General features: G+C 43.0%; 1 protein-coding gene across 5 annotated transcripts in view; it reads left to right on the top strand.

The window, feature by feature from the left end:
- Nucleotides 1-9,454, top strand: part of LOC100755423 (UDP-glucuronosyltransferase 1-6) — a 112,318-nt gene extending 102,864 nt beyond the window's left edge. For 4 of the 5 annotated variants that reach the window (XM_027397493.2, XM_027397494.1, XM_027397486.2 and 1 more), the window contains 4 exons: nucleotides 5,458-5,589; nucleotides 6,216-6,303; nucleotides 6,545-6,764; nucleotides 8,618-9,454. In XM_027397493.2, the coding sequence (XP_027253294.1) occupies nucleotides 5,458-5,589; nucleotides 6,216-6,303; nucleotides 6,545-6,764; nucleotides 8,618-8,915 (738 nt within the window). In that variant the 3' untranslated portion in view covers nucleotides 8,916-9,454. Of the gene's footprint in view, nucleotides 1-2,447; nucleotides 3,318-5,457; nucleotides 5,590-6,215; nucleotides 6,304-6,544; nucleotides 6,765-8,617 lie in introns of those variants that run through there. The other variant, XM_027397487.2, reaches the window with a different exon arrangement.
- The last annotated feature ends 11,403 nt before the right edge of the window (nucleotides 9,455-20,857 follow it).

Genomic DNA, 20,857 nt, shown 5'->3' on the forward strand with positions numbered 1-20,857 from the left:
TTTGTTTATGGCACCTAGCATAGAACCCAATACAATAGAATTCACATGTTCCATGGATGTTGGTGAAGGAAGGGATTGGCTTTTCATTTGAAATATGTCTGGTCGGCTCATGGCAGACCTATCATTGGATAGCTTTGAAGTGATTCTCCTCGTTGGTCATAAGAAGTGTAGATTGCCTTGCATTTAGATTAGTGAACAGTATTCCCTGGCCTAGGGTAGGGTTGGGGCCCTAACCTATTCAGGTCTACAGTGGCTACAAGAAGCTCTGAGTACACTGTCTGCATGTGGCCCTAGATTCTACCTCTGGCACCATTTAAATGAAAAGGCTTAAGGTTCTAAGTAATAACAGGAACAGAGTCATAAAAGCATTGTTGTGTTTATGGGCTCTTTGTTCCATATAAGCTGCAGGTGAGTTCTCACAAAATGGGTCCTCCAAGGGTTACTGATCCTAAAGTTTAACTTGTATTGTGAGCTTTGGAATTTCAGTTAAATGCACAGCAAAAACAAAGGCATTGCTACATCTTTTCTGCTTACTGAGAATTAAGAGTGATTGAGTTCAGAGGAAGAAGTTCAGAGTGCATGTGTTCACTGGTTGTGTGTGTGTGTGTGTGTGTGTGTGTGTGTGTGTGTGTGTGTGTGTGTGTGTGTGTCTTTGTAAAACTAGGATTCTACTGGGGAAGGGTGAAGGCCCAGGAAAATGGGACTTTAAGTGCCCGAAGAGAAGGATCCTGCCACCTGTACTCCGTAGAACACCAAAGCTTTAAAGTTGTTTTTCCTTGTTCCCAGCACAGCCCCATTCAGGCAGAAGCAGTGCTGTGGTCAATATTGGTATTTATGCTTTCTTCCTTGGACTGTATTGGACATCAGTGAATCGCCAGAAAGGATACAAGACTGGGTTCTGCCCACACTCTGGTTACCCTCTTCAGGAGGCATTTCTGTTCAACAGCTCCTCCCTTAGTCTCCGAGGGCCCCAGATAAGGCTGTTTGAACACATGCTTGGACTCAGAGTCCCCCCTTTTGCCGTTTTTCCATTCATCATGGTGGAGTAATGACCTGAGGGTCACAGTTTTTCATTCAACTTCATTCTGTGTCTTAGCTCTGCCAAGGACTCTGTAAAAATGTCTTTGCTTCTGTTGGCATCAGTATGTTTGTAAAATGAATGAAATACCTTCTGCTTTTATGGGACAGCTCTATGGGATACGGTGTTACAGAAACGTTTAGCTTGACACATAGGACACACCTGACTTTGTTACCTTCAATTCAGTCATCAGAATTTTCCCATGAAATTGGGCCAGTGTGATGAGTACAATTGTACTTGTCTAACTGGCTTATTTATTTTAATTTTGCTTGGAATATATTTTCTCACTGTTTCTCTGAGGAGTGTAGTTCTGCTCTTGGAGAGGACTTCTGCCCAGGGAGGCATGTGACTTTGCCTTCTTGTCATTCTCTGTTTCAGCCTGGTTCTGTTCATTTGCACTCTCAACAGGCCTCATTTATTAGAGTGAGCTGTGGGTCTGTCTCTCTTCATAGAGCCTGAGTCCTGGAAAGGCAGAGCACTCATCTGTACTGGTCTTAGCTGCAGTCTTGAGACCTAGTACTATACTGGATTCATTAAGTATAAAGTAACAAACAGTGACAGAGGCCAAGGATCTAGCCCAGTTAGTAAAGTGCTCTGCAAGCATAAGGATGTGAGTTCAAGCACTAGAAACCACATGAAAATTCTGGACATGGTGGGGCATGCTTGTAATCCCAATGCTGGGGAGCTAGAGAAATGAAACTTCCTGGGCTCAGTGGCCTCCCAGTTTAGTATAACTGGTAAGGTCTACTCCAGTGAAAGAGCCTACCTCAACACAAAATGTATGGCCTCTGAGAGAGAACACCCCAGGTTAACCTCTGAACTGCATACCTAACAGAGACACACACAGAGAGCCACATGCACATGTGTGTGTGCGCATGCATGTGTGTTGGAGGTGGTTTCAGAGGAGCCCCAAGTGGGTGATGGAGGGCATTCTTGGGGCTTTCATGAACACAAATGGAGTTTCAGCACTTTTCAGTCCCTTTATTCCCCAACAATTTTCTGAGTAACTTGCATTTTTATTCTTGGGAAGGCATCATGCTTTGGCACTTCATGGTAATAACTTTTTCGGACATATGAAAATACTAATGTAATGAATCCAAAATGGCCAGAGATGGTTTGCTCACTATATTCACTCAAAGTCGTGATTTGAGGAAGGGACTGCAGTCATTTCAACAGCTGTTACTTATTAAGGAACCCAGTAAAGCTCCACCCTCTTCATCTTGAAAAGGAAATGTTCTGTGGTCTTTATGAGGTGGTGACAGCTTTAGTCATGGGACACAGTCAAACATTAACTGGTTGCACAGGTTTCTTTTCATGAATCATGAGCAGACCTGAGTAGACTTCTGACAGCACCAGAGGGAGAGGTACCATGACTACGGTGAGCTGGAGCTCACATTTGCCTCTGCTTCTCTCGGGCCTTCTGTTGTGTATGTTTGGTCCCTCTGTGTCCCATGCTGGGAAGCTGTTATTATTCCCTATAGATGGCAGCCACTGGCTCAGCATGCTGGGGGTTACTGAGCAGCTCCAGCAGAAGGGGCACGAGATAGTGGTGATAGCGCCTGAAGCCTCGGTGCACATAAAAGAAGGATCGTTTTACACTCTAAGGAAGTACCCTGTGCCATTCAAAAAGGAAAACTTGACAGCTTCTTTCGTAGAACTTGGGCTTAGTGTCTTCGAGCAAGATCCTTTCCTGGTACGTTTGGTCAAAACATACGAGAAAGTCAAAAGGGACTCTGCTATGCTCCTGTCTGGCTGCTCGCACCTACTGCACAATGCTGAGTTCATGGTCTCTCTAGAAGAAAGCCACTTTGATGCTCTGCTAACAGACCCTTTCCTTCCTTGCGGCTCCATTGTGGCCCAGTTCCTGGCTCTGCCAGCTGTATACTTCTTGAATGCATTGCCATGTGGCCTGGATTTGGAAGCTACCCAGTGCCCAGTTCCACTGTCCTATGTGCCCAAGAGTATGTCTGTAAACTCAGATCGCATGAACTTCCTACAGCGAGTGAAGAACGTGCTCATCGCTTTGTCAGAGAACTTGCTATGCAATGTGGTCTATTCTCCTTACGCGTCCCTTGCCACCGAAATCTTACACAAAGAGGTGACGGTCAAGGACCTTCTGAGCTATGGATCTATCTGGCTGATGAGAAATGACTTTGTGAGAGATTACCCCAGGCCCATTATGCCCAACATGGTTTTTATTGGTGGGATAAACTGCCTTCAGAAAAAGCCCTTATCCCAGGTGTGTATATGAGTGGGGCCTCTCCCTGCCCATGTTCTGTCGGGAAAGGAACCTTCCATAGGTATGTGCTGAGCTCATTGAGCATGCTGGGATGGTTTCAAGTGTCTCTCTTTTGTTAACTTCTCTCTCCTAAATCTCCCAGTCTTGAATTTGTCTGTCCTTGGCATTCTCTTCTGACTTACCTCTTTGTACACAGTATTTTGGAGAACTGTATCCTGGGCATTTTGTTCTGTGGAATTCAGTTTAATGCAACTGAAATTAATCGTCAGAAGAACCGTCGTGTTTGGGATGCTTTTTGGAGAACACAGCTGTGTTCTATGAAGCTTGCCCTTGACTGGGGCACTTGATTCAGGCACTAGCAGTTCAAATCTGATGCAATTGCTCTTTTAACCTGATAGATCCTGGTAGGAGACACCGCCTTTATCGTCCGGGTTAAAGCTCTAGATCTTCTAACAGGAAGACAGATCTCACAACTTTCTCCCTCTTCAAATAGCACAAGGTGTCACCCCTCTGTCTGAGCAAGAGACAGTCTTGGCAGGAGAAAGCAATTCACAGACCACAGTCATATATGTTGGGTCTGAAGTAAATAGCCACAAGGAAATCCTAGAGGCCAGAGATGTAAAGATAATAAGAGACCAAACATAAGCAAACCGGTTCCAATTACGTGTGCTTGGTTCAAGTTAAAGGGTTGCAACAGGTAGTCTAAGTGGATCCTGGGGAAGCAAAACATGTTTTGTTCGGAGCTCAGAACCAAATACTCAGTAGAATACAGGAGACGTTTAAAGGTTTTACCATCTAGGGTGGGGGGAGTATCCCCAGAGAGAAGACCTTTATTTCAAAGCATTCATCGAGTTTAGAGATCAAAGATTATTTGTAGTTAACATGTTGCCTCACTGTTTGGCTGTCCCAAGGACTGTGATATTGTGGCAAAGTTTAGGGCATGTTGTGCCAAGAAGAGAGGACTCACCTTTGTTGAGTCAGAGTGAGACATTGACCATCTTGCCTCTGTGGCTTACTCTTTTGGCCTCTGTACACAAAGTTGCGTTCCAGTTAAATCCTTAGTTAAATCATACTATCTGACTATGGATGTTTATGACCCTACAGATCTGATTTTGATCTGTAGGCATACAGGAGGGCAAACTAGACTCTGCCTTTCCCAGATAGGATTGCATGTATCTTGAAGGAGCAAAGATTCTGGAATGTAGGCAAACCCTGTGCTATTAGGAGGTAGAAGGAAAGCAAAGGGCCCTAGGATGTGAGCTGCCTGACCCCAGGAGAGTAGTGTATGAGGAAGGGAGAGGAAAAATGTGATGTGATCCTAGGGAAGAAAGGTGTCAGAGCTACCAACTCCAGGGTGCTCTTGATCAAATCAGGGCAGTGACAGAAGAGCCTGGTCTTTAGATGGGCCCAGTGAGGGAGACCAAGTTACCAATGCTCTGACGATCATGACGATCCGGGGAACTGCAGGAACCTGGCCTTTGGGTGGGTGGGAGGGGGCATGCCTCTGGGTGGAGGAGTGGCATGCCTCTGTGAAGACTGCCCAGGATATGGGATTCTAATATGTTCAGGGTAGAGTTTAGTAGAAGCAGCCTCTCTGTATCTACATGTAGGGAGAGTCAGGACATGGTTTGCCCGGGAGTATTTGGGTTTTCATAATAAAAGTACCGTGTTCCAGGCGGCCCTCAGCTGTGGGTAACCTGTCACATCACACCAGTGCTGTACTTTGGAAGCACATTAACCCATTTGAGAGACTCTTGGTTAGTTAGCTTATTACTTATGCACAGTGGGAGAGTTTCCTACACAGGGCTGTGGCATGTGTATATAGACGTGTGTCGTGTTCATGGGTTCACATTTATGTGTATGTACACTCATGTATGTGTCTCTGCTTCTCTTATGGGAAATCAGCACATTACCTGGATCTGCACCTCCAGGGAACCCTACAGATAACCCCACAAGCAAGAAATCCTCCTGAATTGACAGCGGACAAGGGGACCAAGTTGCCATGACAATTTTTGTCTATTACTTACAGAGCTTTACTGATTTCCTTAAGAGGAAAGTGTCTAACTTGTAATCTAATGTGTGCAGTTCCATGGAATGTGAGAAACAAGAGATGAATTGTAAATTTCTCTTCCCGCTCTAGGAATTTGAAGCCTATGTCAATGCCTCTGGGGAGCATGGCATCGTGATTTTCTCTTTGGGATCCATGGTCTCGGAGATTCCAGAGAAGAAAGCCTTGGAAATTGCTGAGGCTTTGGGCAGAATTCCTCAGACGGTAAGATGGTTCTGCACAACTTCATATCTATTTTCATGAGAGCTCTAACTCTAGACTTCAGAGTCTAAATGCAGAAATTTGGGGTGTGGGACTCCTCTGCCATTCCACAAAGTTATTATCATTATTGTTATTATTATTACTTTGTATTATTTTGTCTTGCAATTCATTCAGGCACTTGTACACCATGGTCTGCCTCACTCAGTTTTTTTTTTTTTTTCATTTGCTCTAGGAAACTCCAAAGTATTGGGGGAGAATTTGGTTAAAAAATAAGCATGTCATTGGTTTTTTTTTCATATCAATGAAGAATGTTTCTCCAAAACACTATTTTGTTTTGCTTGTTCCTGCTTGGATAGTTTTGCTTGCACTTGCTTTGTTAAGAAAGTTTCCCTTGAAGTGTAGGAAAATTAAGGAATCCTGAGTGTGGCTTGATAGCTTTTGACACTCATGTTTCCAAGCTTTAGCATCAAGATACAATGTTGCTCTTGAGCTCTGGAAACTTCGCATTCACTAAACCTCCCATCATGCAGAGCCTATGGGTATTCTTCTAGCTAGTATAGCAGATTGTTTTTTTTTTTTTAATCACGTTGTGCTCTTTTATTAAACCTTGTGCCTTTTGTCCCTGCTAGGTCCTGTGGCGCTACACTGGACCTAAACCATCAAATCTTGCGAAGAATACAATACTTGTAAAATGGCTACCCCAAAATGATCTGCTTGGTAGGTTGGGGCCATCTGACATGTGGGTCAAACCAGGCTTAAATTACAAAAATTCCAGACCTTAATGTTCTGTTAATGATTGCTTAGCTTGACTGTGGCTGATACACATCACTTCAGTGCACCCACCCCATCCCAGAGTTTCTACAATGGTGGTATATAGATAACACTCCTTGGGGGGTTTTCAGGATGTAGACATTGTCAGGCTGAAGAACCTGATGTCCCTCTCTCTTGTGCTTCTCAGGTCATCCAAAGACTCGGGCGTTCATCACACACTCTGGTTCTCATGGTATTTATGAAGGAATATGCAATGGCATTCCAATGGTGATGATGCCCCTGTTTGGTGATCAGATGGACAATGCCAAGCGCATGGAAACTCGGGGAGCTGGGATCTCCCTGAATGTCCTGGAAATGACTGCTGATGATTTGGAAAATGCCCTTAAAAAGGTCATCAATGACAAGAGGTAAGTAACAGAAAGGAAAAGGGAAACAAACGACTTGGATTCATGTCTACAGCATTTGCAATCAACACAATATCACAGCAACAAATACATAAAAATCTAGATCATACATGAGATAACGTGGGGATCAGTCCTGCTTGTAAAGGGACTTTTTATTTTCTCATAGAATTTGTTAAATTTTTTAGTTTCCCTAGGTTTAAAATCTTCAACTAGAAATAATGTCACCATGGTAGGCATCTGATCTCTAAGATCCTATAAAGAGATAAATATTCCATTAAAAGACGCATAGGGTTGGCGCTGGAGAGATGACTTCATAGATAAGAGCACTTGCCGTGCAAGCCTGAGGAATGAATTCAAATCTCAGCACGCAGGTGAAAAGCCAGGCCTTGGCACCATGGAAGGGAGAGACAGGACAACTGCTGGGGTTTGCTGGCCACCAGCCTAGCTCCAGATCCAGTGAGAGACTTTGTCTCCAAGAAATAAAGTGGACAGTGACAGAGCAGAACATTGTCTTATGGCCTGTGAGTGACTGCATAAACATGGACACACACACACACACACACACACACACACACACACACACACACAAACACTGTGCAGTCACTTTGTCTCTACTTGAAATGTAGTGTATTGCTTTCAAGGTGACTGGAACTGTTTTATTTAAACCTATGGGAGACAGATTGGGACAAGTTCAAGGCTATATAGCCAATTCCAGGCAAGCCGGGGTTGCATAGCAAGAGTCTGTCTTAAGACAAAACCAAGCACCCAAACACAACCAAAAAGAATAAAAACCCCAGACAACAATTTAAAAGGTAGGGGGTAGAGCAGGGTGCAGCAGTTAAGAGTACTTGCTGCTCTTCCAGAGGACCTGAGTTTGTTTCCCAGCTCTGGGGAGAGTCCAGTACTTTTTTTGTGGCCTCCATGGGCACTGCACTCATGTGTGTATACCCACTAAGAGACAGATGTATTAACACAATTAAAAATAAAATTAAATCTTACAAGCAATACCACAAAGTTTTATAAGAAAAAATGATGGCCAGTGGTAGATTTGATCTAACAACAGTGTGTGTGTGCATACTTACAAGAATATGTATTTAAGAGTTTTAGGCATATTGCCCCAGTCTGTTTTCTTTTGCAATGACAGAATACCCAGAATTACCTGATTTATGAAGGGTTAAAGTTTATTTGGCTCCCAGTTCTAGAAGTTGTTGGGAAATCTAGAGTTGGGCAGCTGCATGTAATAAGGGTTTCTGGCTGCATCCTCACATGGTAGAAACAGAGTTGCAAAGGATGTGTATATACCAGAGACAAAACACAAGTGACATCCTTGCTTGATCACAGCCTGCTCTCACAGTGACAAATTCCAGCTCTGGGACAAAGGCCATAATCTCTCTCAGTGGCTTCTCACTTCCTCAGGATTCCACCACCTCTCTGTACCTTTGCACTGGGGATCAAAGTTCCCACACATGAGCTTGTGGGCAACACGTTCAAACCACACTGCTCTTTTATCTGCGGTTGATTCCTTTTTCAATTTCATTTTACCATAAAGACAGTAAAATATAATTTCCTACAAAGAAATAACTAAAAGGTGAAAAATAAGAACCAATGTTTAAGTATTCATAAAATAACTTTTTTTTTTTGCATTTGCTTTCTTTCCTCCCCGCCCTATCCCCTCCTTTCTTCATTTCACCATCTATCTCTCCTCCTTTTTGGAGGTAAAGAATATGAAGTGTGTATGGGGGTGTGCTCCCCTGGCTATAACAGGAACATGCTTCTCTTCCTAAATGGAATCAGGCATAAGGGAATGCTGTCTGCTGCGTGGGTGTCCCAGGCTCTAACAACTGCTTTGTGTTCAGCTACAAGGAGAACATCATGCGTCTGTCCAGACTGCACAAGGACCGTCCGATAGAGCCTCTGGACCTGGCTGTGTTCTGGGTGGAGTACGTGATGAGACACAAGGGGGCGCCACACCTGCGCCCGGCGGCCCATGACCTTACCTGGTACCAGTACCACTCCTTGGATGTGATTGGCTTCCTCCTGGCCATCGTGTTGACATCTTTCTTCATTGTCTATAAATGCTGTGCCTATGGCTGCAGGAAATGCTTTGGGAAAAAGGGACGAGTTAAGAAATCACACAAATCCAAGACCCATTGAGAAAGGGGGTGGGAAGTGAAGGGGAGGTATCGGTCCATTCTCCAATCAGTTTGAAACTTGAAAACAGAATCAGTGTTAAATTATTTTGTTTTTATTAGGGAAATAATTAGTCAAACATTACATACCTAGAACATTTTTAAAAAAAATAAAAACAAAAATTGCTGGCCACACCCAACAGGGAAGGTATGGACAACACTTGCCATCTGTTAGTAACTTACAAAAAGTTGAGCACTCTGTATTCAATGACAGCTCCACAGTTCCCCACTCACTTCAGCTGGTAGATCCCTCACCTGGACTGTCAGACTGTTGTGGCCTTCTCCAGTGCTTGTCACTCCTCACTTTGCTCAGGTATGGTGGGTGACATGGCCTTTGGGAAGGCCGATGCTACGAAATTGATGGTACTGTGTTTGAGATGACATCATTGCTTGTGAAGGCAGGTCTGAATTCGATGAAAACCAAAGTATATTCTTCAGCAAGAACATCTTCTGTAGTGTTTCCCAAACCAAGAACTTATTAAAAAATTCATATAATTGTCTTTATTATTTCTTTCTTCATTTGGTATTATATTTATTTATTGTCAAAGTATATCCTTTCATTGTAAAAGAACTACGTGACACAGAACTTGAAAGCCAGAAGAGATTCACACATGTGTATGTACACACAAGAGCAGAATCACCTGTAATTACACTGCTCATTAATGCAGTCAGTGCAGATGCACCACTGTTGTTTTGTTGTGTGACATTTTGATTACACTCTGACACTCCCAAGACTGACAATAAAGTTTGTTTTGAATCAGAGGGCAGAGATAGATACTAGCTGATGGAAATTAACCATAGAGGTTTTGGAGGACTGAGACTAGATAGACACAGGAAGTAGTAAGGCAGGGCTTAGAGAGGATCTCAGGTTCTTACCCCGATAACTGACTCCCAAGATTTTATTGATAAAGAATAATTAGATAAGTACACCATTGCTGCCATAGTTATGGTTCTGAATCTTCCAAAGGTCATTTGTTGGTGGCTTGGTCCTAGGCCTGTGGCACCATTGAGAAGTTGTGGAACCATTAAGGGGGGGTTCATGGCAGGAAGTTAGGTCTCTGGGGGTGTTCCTCTGGAGGGGGTGTTGGCATGCAGGCACCTTCCTCTCTTTTCCCTTGCTCTCATGAAATAAGAAGTTTCTGAGACAATCTACCTGTCCCTGAGTGTTCTCCTGTCTTACACAGGTCTCAAAGCAACATGGCCACATGACCAGGGATGGAAATGCCTATAGTTAGCCCCCGCAAAAATCTCTGCTTATGAGATGCTACAACTGTATTTGTTACAGTAACAGAAAGCTTATTAGCATGACTATTGTTTTAACAAATACATATAAAACATTGCAGATACACTAGATAAGTCTAAGGGTTTTATAACATTCTACACTGGTTAGTTTTGCAATATAATGAAATATGTAAGACAAGTAACTTAAAAGAAAAATGTTTAGCTTACAGGATTAGAGGTTCAAAAGATCCTGCATTGGCTCAGTTCAGTGAGGGTAGCAGCAGGTATCAGGTCATAGCAGGAGCATATACATGAACAAACCCAGCAAATATTTTGAGATCTTCTCCAGGAAAAAAAAATGAGTATTATTTTTTTCTTTTTATTCTTTAAGAATTTATTACAGTTTTTTTTTAAATCATATTCACTCCCTTCTCCTACTTCTCCCAGACCCAACATCCTTCCCTACCTACTTAACTTTGTGTCTTATTTTTTTTTCTTTTTAAAAATCTGTCAAGTACAGTTTATGTTACCCATATATCCTGGATTACAGCCAGCCTACCAGAGGTCACACCCTTAAAGAAAACTGACTCTTGCTCTCCGATGCTTATCAATAGCCAATAACTTCCCAGCTAGGAGTGGGAGTTCATGTTCATGCTCCTTCTTCATGCTGGGATTTTATCTAGCTTGATCTTGCACAAGTCTCATGATGCTATCCTAAATTATTTGAATTCATATGCGAAACTGCCCTGCTGTGTCTAGGAAACAGTGTTCATTTTTGTAGTCATCCATCACCTCTGACTCTTACAACCTTTCTGCCTCCTCTTCCACAATAACCCCTGGGCCTTGGAAGCAAGGTGTAGGATACAGATGTCCTCTTTGTAGCTGAGCATTCTAAACTCTCTTATTCTCAGCATTTGACCAGTTGTGGGTCTTTGTGCTAATCATCGTCTACTGCAGAAAAGATTATCTGATGAGGGCTGAGAGATCCACTATCCTATGGATATAACAACAAGTCATTGGGAGAGAGTTTCATGCTATGCCCATTTAGTAGAGCAATAGTAGTGGGTACTCTCTTAGAACTATGACCTGTCTAGTCACAGAATCTTGGGTCTGAAATTAGTGGCAGGTATACATTTCAACTTAGGGAGTGGATCTTAATTTTATTCAGAAAGTGCTTGGTTGCTCCCATGACATTCATGCCACCATTGTACCAGTAACCATGTCTTGCCTGGCCAGTCATTATTGTGACTCAAAGTGTTCATAGATGGGGTAGGATTGGTGATTAGTTTTCTCAGGTAGTGTATATAGTAATTTCCATCACACACTAAATTAGCCAGAAGGAGTGGAGCTTCTAGAAAAGTACCAGCTTGAGTTCTTTGTGTTTTGTAACTCAAGATTGTGGTGTTTCTAGCAATAGTGTCTTACCATCAAATTCTGGAAAGTAAAGAAAGAGCATTGGCAATAGCCAGTAATATTTTGGGGTCAAGAAGAATCTCAGTGGGCAACAACTCCAAACATACAAATGAAAAACATATAAAATCAGGAAAATAAATCCATTCACAATAGTCTCAAAAATATCTTGGAATAAATCTAACCAAGGAAGTATAAGACATCTGATGAACATTTGATACACTGAAAAGAGAGACAGAAGACAATACCAGGACATAGAAAGACGTCTCATGTTCATGGGTTGGTGGGACTGATAGTGAGAAAATAGTCATTTCAGCAAAGGCATCTACAGATTATTGCAATCCACCAAAATTCCTATCTTTACACAAAATCAAATTTTATATGGAAACCCAAAGACCCAGGATAGTCAAAACAATCTTGAACACTAAAAACATTGTGGGAATTATCACCCTTGTATATTTCAAGTTATTGGCCAGAGCTATAGTAATAAGAGCAACGTGGTACTGGCATTAGAACAGGTACATTAACCAATGGAACAGAAATGAGGATGCAGAAATAAGTCCATACACTTAAAGCTACCATATTTTTTTGACAAAGAATCCAAAAATACACATGAGAGAAAAGCCAGCACCTTTCTATAAATGATGCTGGTCAAACTGGATACCTACTGTAGCATAATGAAACTAGATCATTATATCCCACCCTGCACAATATTTAATTCCAGATGGATCAACATTAAGAACTGATTAGCCCATCATCTCTAAGGTCAGCTTTCCTAAAGTCCCAAAGTTCATAGAGTATAACCAAATTCTTCTGATTCTTCCCCAAAATTACCCATAATGCTTATCTGTAGGGGAAACTGTAACCACACCTCCTAGGGGCTGGCTACAGGAATGCCTGACCATGTCTTCTAGGGTGTGGTCAGGGTGACGTAGGGAAGGTTTAAGAGAGAGGGGCGCTCATGTGGGACTCCCTTCTACCTTTTCATCCTCGGCTTGCTGTAAGGCTTCTCCCTAATAAATACCCTTATATTTTTACCTGACTCTGTATTTCATAATTCCCACATTACTTATCTTACAGCATTGTAAGCCTTCTTTAGTATTTTCTTCCAAATTTTCCCATTAGGCAATTCCAACAGTTTGTGCAACCTTTGGAGAATAATGACTTCACTCCTGGTGCCAGTTTCCCCTCTATATTATCTTCATGTTACTATAAGGAAACACAGGAAGCAATTAACTGATAAAGATGAGATTCGTAAAACCTCTACATTTAGGTTCATTTCTTAGTTCCTAGTTAGTACCCAAAGAAACTAAGGTAGAAAACCTAATGGAGTTGCAACACAAAAGAATGTATTGCATGTGAATCTAACATTGTCATAATCTGAAAAGAAAAGTAATAGGAATTTCCTGTTACGATAAATCTTTCCGCCAAAAGCCACCCGAGCCCTACTGCCATATGGGCGGTCTCCGCCAGCTGCCTGAGTTCTGCCCGCTGAGTTAGGGCCCCAATTAATGCACAGAGACTTATATTAGGTACAAATGCTGCTTGGCCAATGACTAAGATTCTCATCTGTTAGCTCAGTCTTAATTATCATAAATCTATGTATTTTATAAGACTTATCTTATCGGACGCCTTATTGGTGTCCTCCCTTGCCAGTGGATCACATGGCGAATCTGGAAGAAGAGAAGGCCCACTTCCTGCTTCCCTTGTTTATATATGAGTCTCCCTACTATGTCATTTCCTGCCTGGATCATCACTTCTTTACTACATTTCCCAGAATCCTCTTTGACTCCTAGTCCAGTCTCACTTGCTGCCTCATTGGCCAAACAAGTACTTTATTCGACAATCAATAAGATGAACATACACAGAAGTACATTCCCCATCAATTTCCACCTGGAAAACCAACATATCCCACTAATTCCTCACCAACCTCATTGTCATAGTGTCTTTTATAGACAATTAATTAAAGGTCATTTTAAAAATGTTTTATATGTGTGAGTACCAGCATGTATGTATGTGCACCGTGTGTATGCAGATCCCTGTGGAGGTCAGAAGAGGGCATCAGATCCCCTAGAACGAGAGTTCAATGGGTGGTGAGTTGTCATATGTTACTGAGAATCAAACCAGGTCCTCTATAAGTGCAATAAGTGCTTTTACCACTGAGCCATCTCTCCAGCTTTGGCATTTTGCTTCTTGTCATACTTTGCTCACTCATGCTGTGTGTCATTTTAAAATGGCCTCTATCTTTACCCTCCTGATAGTTACATCCTTTCAGTGTGACTTTGAAACTCTTCCCCTCAAGGTGAGGCACATGTTTGTTCTTGGAGTCCTGACTTGCCTCAGCTGATAAAAGAAATTGGTGATGATTCTAAGTTGAGCCCTCAGAACCTCTAATTTATTCTCATTCTCTTGGATCCTGCTGCATTGCCATGAGAACTGCCTGAGTGAACTCTGTTGCATGGTGCCTCAACACCTGTATTTTCTCAGCTAATAGCAAGCCCTTAGCATGAGTGACTCCAGTTAGACAGACAGGACCCAACCTGTAGACAGCAATAATTTGTTGTTTCAGACATTACATTTTGAGAATGTTTGTTACACAACAATTGCTAAACACATTTACTTCTGGTTCTTATCCAGTAATCATTTGTGTATTGTACCTGAAGATCCCAGAAGGCAAAGCCATATTTTACTCCTGTATCCAAAATGGGTAACAGAAAACATGCTTAGCTGAACCTGATAGGCATGTAGTTAACATACATGGAAGTTTTTGACCTGAAACATGTGACTTGAGAGATCACTGTGTAATAGGACCCCTGACCTTAGGAGGCTCCCAGACTCCATGATGGAAGTATCATTCAGGCTGTAAAACTCAGCACATATACAGCACCACCTGCCAAAACTAAAACAAAGGCCTAGTCCATCAAAGTCCATATGATTCTGGGAAAGTCTCAAAATGTACTAACCTTGCATTTTGGTTTATGTAGTTCTGCTTTTGGCTGTTTTTGTTAACTGAAGTATGTCAACCCAGAACATGGTTTTAAAAGCTCACCCTGAGAAAGGCTCAGTGCTACGCTAGGATCTCAAACACCCAGTGTAATTTCTGGCTGGCTAATAAAGACTTTCTATTGTTTTATAGCCATTCTCTGGTGAATACACCCACAACATTTATGGAGGCCCCAGTGAGATCCCAGAGACCCGACCTTGAGACACTGGGTTCTAGGATGTGCAAAACCTGGATATTCCCAGTCCCAAAGGCTACCTAATTGCTGCCTAATGCTTCAGAGGGGTCTGACACCTCCACTCCAAAAGGAAACAAATTATAAAGTTTCTTGGTCTGTCACCTCTGAAGTAAGTTTGGTTGAGGTGCCTTCTGTTTGGACACCTAGGAAAGGTCAGGCATGGCTGTTGATCCAGTGTCCAGAACCCACATGAGACGCCAGTGGTTCCTTCTGTTTAAGTGTATGAATGTGTGGTGGCCATCCCTAGTTGTCTTTAGTGTGTGTGTGTGTGTGTGTGTGTGTGTGTGTGTGTGTGTGTGTGTGTGTGTGTTTCTGTCAGTTCTGTTTCCCTGTATTGACCAGTGGCTTTCTCTGGAGTGAGAACCCCTGGCTTAAGTCCTGTGCCACATCCCATTGGGGATCAGAATCCTTTTGGGTCTGCCAGATCATCCAGAGAAACAATACAAAACAAAAAACAAATGAAAGAGAGAGAGAGAGACCGAGAGAGAGAGAGAGAGAGAGAGAGAGAGAGAGAGAGAGAGAGAGAGAAGCCCAAAACAGCAACAACAACAAATCCCATCTCCCCCACTCCAGGAGCAGCAGTGCTTGCTTGTTGGCTCCTGCTCAGTCAGGGTTGGTCACTGTGTAGGGTGGGGAGGGGCTGGGCCTCTCATCCAGGACCTTCACCCCACCCCTTCCTTTCTCCTTCATAATTTGTGTCTCACTTTCAACCAGTGATTCATAAAAACCACCATTCTCTAAAGAAAAACAAACAAACAAAACTCAAAAAACCACCTCTGGGCAATTCAGGGGGATTGCTGCCAGACAACCAGCTTGGACAGAACAAATTGTCCCTTCTATTCAGCACTGACCAAGGAGAGTAAACAATTTCGCTAGGTACTTTTGATAAAGATTAAACACAATGGCTGAAAAGATTTCCTTTGTTACCCAGTTGCCCCCAGATATTATAAAAAAGTTATAAAAGTTAAAAAACAATTAAAATTTTAAGCAGATTCTGGTGGCTGGAGGTAGCTTAAAGGGTGTTTAATAACACCGAACTGATTGTGACAGGACCTTTTGCATAAACTGAAAGCCACTAACACCTATTCTGATGATGAGATGTAGTTAGACTTACAGATACCCAGCAAAATCTCGGTGTCTCATCCTGTTAGAAGAAACCAACCTCCTAGGACTAGCCCAACACCAAGCTCCTATAATTGTTCAACTAATCAGTTTGGCTACCCTCTGTCCAGATTAAATAATACCCAATGACCCTTGAAACAAAAGGGGAAATCACAGTCCATATTGCCTTGCTTGAAGAGACAGGCATCCTGGTGCCCGGCCAGTCACCCTGAAATACTCCTCTCCTGCCTATCAAGAAACCTGGAACATCTGGTTCTCATGAGTTTGATTCTTCCAAAGAAATAGGCACACAATGTTTTGGACCTGAAAGGTGTGTTCTTCAGCTCCCATGGGCAGAGGTGAATCAACCCATCTTTGCTTTTAAATGGGCAGGCCCAGTGGGGTGTTCCAGTGGGCAACATGCCTGGACCAGGCTGCCCCAGAATTTAAAGACACTAAATGCAGACTTCCTGCCCTTCTGTCAGAGGTTTCATGGGAAAATAGATTATAAAAGGGCCACAGAGAGACTGTTGCATGAGTTACAGATCTTGGGCTACAAAATGTCAGCTAAGAAAGCCCAACTTTGAAGAAGGCTACCTATCTTGGCTACCAGCTAAAGGGAGACAAAAGGAGCCTGCCTCAGAGTAGGACTGCTGCCCTCCTTCTGAACCCAATTACAAATACTAAGAGACAGGCTCAAGAGTTCCTAGGTGCTGCTGGATATTGTTACCTCTGGATACCAGTTTGTGGAAATAGCAAGGCCTCTAAACATCAGCACAAATGAAGGGCCTGAACTTCTCATCTGGACTAAGACGAAACAAAGGGCATTTGAGGCTTTAAAAACAGCTGACTTCTACTCAAGCCCTAGAATTTCCAAATAAATGGGGTTTTAACCAAAACTTTGGGGCCATGAAAATGCCCTATGATGATTGGACCCTCTACTGACTGGTTTTGTGTGTCAACTTGACACAAGGTAGAGCCATCAGAATGAAAGAAGCCTCAGTGGAGGAAATGCCTCCCATGAAATCCAGCTGTAAGGATTTCTCAATTAGTGATCAATGAGGGAAAGCCCAGCCCATGACGGGTGGTGCCATCCCCAGGCTGATGGTTCTGGGTTCTATAAGAAAGCAGGCTGAGCAAGCCATGGGAAGCAAGCCAGTAAGCAACGTCCTCCATCGCCTTTGCATCAGCTCCTGCCTCCAGGATTTGGCCCTCTTTGAGTTTCTATCCTGACTTCATTCAATAATGAACAGCGATATGGAAGTGTAAAGCCAAATAAACCCTTTCCTCTCCAACTTGCTTTATGATCATGGTATTTCTATGCAGGAATAGAAACCCTAATAAGACAGACCCTGTAACCACAAGATAGCTCACTTCTCTAAGAGCTATGGTGGCAGCTGCTAGTTTAATGCAAGAAAACAAGCAAGTTAACTCTAGGTCAAGATTGTATATTCACAGCACCCCATGACACACTTCAGGCCCTCCTCTGAGGAACACCAGAATGTTTGCTGTCTAATGACTGTGTGACCCAGCACCAGACCCTATTCCTGGCCCACCCACGAGTCCAGTTTGAGAAACCTACCACCATCCATTCAGCTACCCTCTTGCCTGCTGACACAGGTGCTCCTTCACGACTGTCGGGAGATGAAAGATGAAATCAGACAACTGAGAGCTGCCGCTGCAGTGGTTACTTTAACCTAAATGATTTGGGCCTAAGCCAAGTGCCTCTGTCCAGAGAGCAAAACTGACTCATGTGACCCAGGCTCTCAGATGGTGTGGTAGTTTGAATGTAGTTGTCTCCAGTAAGCTCATAGAGAGTGGCGCTACTATGGGCTGTGGCTTTGTTTGAGTAGATATGGCCTTTTTGGAGGACGTGTGTCACTATGGGGGTAGGCTTTGAAGCCTCACATATGCTCAAGTCACACCCAGTATTCAGACCACTTCCTGTTGCCTGTAGGTCAAAATGTAAGAACTCTAGGCTCCTTGTCCAGCATCAAGTCTACCTGTACACTACCATGATGATAGCAGACTAAACCTCTGAACTGTAAGCAAGACATCCCAATTAAGTGTTTTCTTTTATAAGAGTTGTCATGGTCATGGTGTCTATTCATAGCAGTAGAAACCCTAACTAAGACACGTAGAGGGAAAAGGAAAGTCCAGCACCGTATACACAGATCATCAGTCAGTATGCTTTTAATACTAGGCGTGTCCACAACATGATCTATAGAGCAAGAGCGCTTCTCACTGCTGTGAAAAGGGACATTTAAAAACCTTGGCCTCCCTAGTGGCTGCTATTAGACTTCCCTTACAAATTGCTGGCCTCTACCACCGGGCTGCTGACCTGGCCATTGACAAATGGCCCTAAGGCCGGGGGGAGGGGGGTATTGATATTCTGATGACATATGACCTAATATTGCCTGAAATTCCATGGTGAAGAAGAAATGGACAGCTCAAATCCACAGGTTCATGGAGGATGCCAGTGGGAAAGATCATTCTCCCAGAAACAACCGGAAGGAATGCTGGTAACTAACCTTCACCAGGCTACTCAGCTGGGCCCACAAAACTTTCTGAGTTGCACAGACCTAAGTGTGTTATCCCTAGACTGGACAGTCTAACATGGGATGTCTCAGCCAGATACCAGGTTTGTGCTCAAGTGAATCTAAAACAGAGGGCACTTACCCAGAAAGGGGTCCAAATGAGAGGCAAAGACCCCAGTGAACTCTGGGAAAAACTGACTCCACCAAGATCCAACCTTCTAGGGGAGGATAAAAGTACTTGCTAGATGCCTTGTCCTGGTGGGTAGAAGTGTTCCCCACCTGGACCAAAACTGTCCAAACAGTAGCTGAAAAGCTCCTCCAGGAACTGGGCACCTGATTTAGTCTCCCCCTAGCAATTGGGTACAACAATGGCCTGGATTTCATAGCCAAAACCTCCTAACTAATACCTAAATATAGATTAGGTATACATAGATTAAAAACTTCATTGTGCATATAGACTTCAGAGTTTTGGACAGGTAAAAAAAGAATAAACAGGGCATTAAAAGAAACTTTAACAAAACTCTCATTAGAGTCTACCAAAGGATAGATAGGCCTCCTTTGCTTTGGTCCAGGCCCTAGGGAGAGATTTACCCCTATGAGATTATAGTTAGAAGACCTTCCCCACTACAGCCCAGGCTGAGACCAGCAGTTGGCAGAATTCTAACCAGTTATTTCTCAAGTCCCTGCAGGCACTCTAGTTCTCCATAAAGGCTATTTGTTGGACTATTCCAGGGACCCAGCCAACCTTTGAGTCCACTACCAGTTTCTCCCTTGTTCCATCCCAATGATACTGTCTGGGTCAGGCAGGTAGCCAAAGGGGCACTGAAACCAACTTGGAAAGGATTCCACATGGTAATTCTCTCTATCCCGATGGTAATGAAGACAGCTGGCATTACATCATGAATCCACCTCGCCCAGGTCAAGAAAGAGAAAGCCACAGATGCTGCTGCCAATTGGACTATCTCTGGACTACAGACCCGTTGAAATGAATGTTTCATCAGGCCCAGGATCCTTCCACTTCCTGTCTGTCTATCTCCTCCTCCTGAGGCTTGTGTTTGCTATGAATAGAGGGTTATGGTCCAATCCCCACGGCCCTCAGGCCTGGACCTGAGAACGGAGGAAGAAAAATACAGGAAAGGTATTAGCTAATGTGACTACAGACCAGCAACTCATCTTTATCTTCACTTGCTCATACCAACTTTAAGTGTCTGCCTTTATGGAGAAAAGAAAATAGAGGAATTTATTTTTTGAGCTAGGAATACAGAGTTTACAATGCTATACATGCCCTGTGACTGAGTCCCTTGGTTACCAAAAACAAGGGAATTCCCCTTGCAAGAATTAGGGTTATAAAACTGAGGCTTCCTGAAAAATTCCTTTAAAAAGATCCCTGGCCTTTGAGAAACAGGAAAAACCCAGGGAATCACACTCTGTGCCATAGGAAGGGACCCTGGAGATAGAGTTAATTCTTCTCTTGCAGAAATCAGCCAGGATTGCTGGTTATGCTTAGACACCTGGTTCTCATACTACATAGGGATAAGAACTAAGCAGACTGTCAGACTGCTAACTGACAAAACTCTGTGTGACTGGGGACATCCCAAATTAACATTAGAAGACTTGTAAGAGGCTGAAAACTTGTCTAATACCCAAAACCTTTAACCTGGGCACTTCCCCTTATTCTGATGCCTGCTAGTCTGCCTTATGGGTTAATTCATATGTCTGACAACAATATTACTAAGCCTCTGAGACTACTTGGTGGGAATATACTAATGGTTTAACTAAATGTGCCTCTTTGTATGCTTTCCAAACTAAGTAGATAGGTTGATCAGGACCTAGAGGTATTAAAAGTTCCAGTTTCTAAATTAAAACAACAGATAGATTCCCTTTTGGAAAATGATCCTATGACATTGGAGAGGCTTAGATTTCTCATGAGATAAAGAAAACTATTTATGGCTTTGGGGGAAAAATCTGTTGTTTCTATGCTAATTGGTCAGAAGTAATTAGAGAAAATCTTGCTATGGTTGGGAAAATAATTAGTAGCAGTCTCTGTTCTCTTGGTCCTCCTGGACAACTCCTCTGTTATCAGCACCAGCTGGGACTTTAATTCTCATTCTGATTGAATAAACAGTGAGGCCCTGCATCTTAAATTAAAACAGAATGAGTCCGTGATTTGACTCATTCACTAAGACCAGTGGGGAATATAACAGGGCCTTAGACCTTAGCACAACTGGCTCCATGATGGAAGCACCATTAAGGCTGTTAAACTCACCACACACACAGTACCGCCTGCCAAAACGAAAACAAAGGCCTGATCCATCAAAGTCCATATGTTTCTGGGAAAGTGTCAAAATACACCAACTTTGCTTTTTCAAGTCTGTAATTCCACTTCTGGCCAACTGTTC

Source organism: Cricetulus griseus, chromosome 2, assembly GCF_003668045.3.
Source record: "Cricetulus griseus strain 17A/GY chromosome 2, alternate assembly CriGri-PICRH-1.0, whole genome shotgun sequence".
NCBI lineage: Eukaryota > Metazoa > Chordata > Mammalia > Rodentia > Cricetidae > Cricetulus > Cricetulus griseus.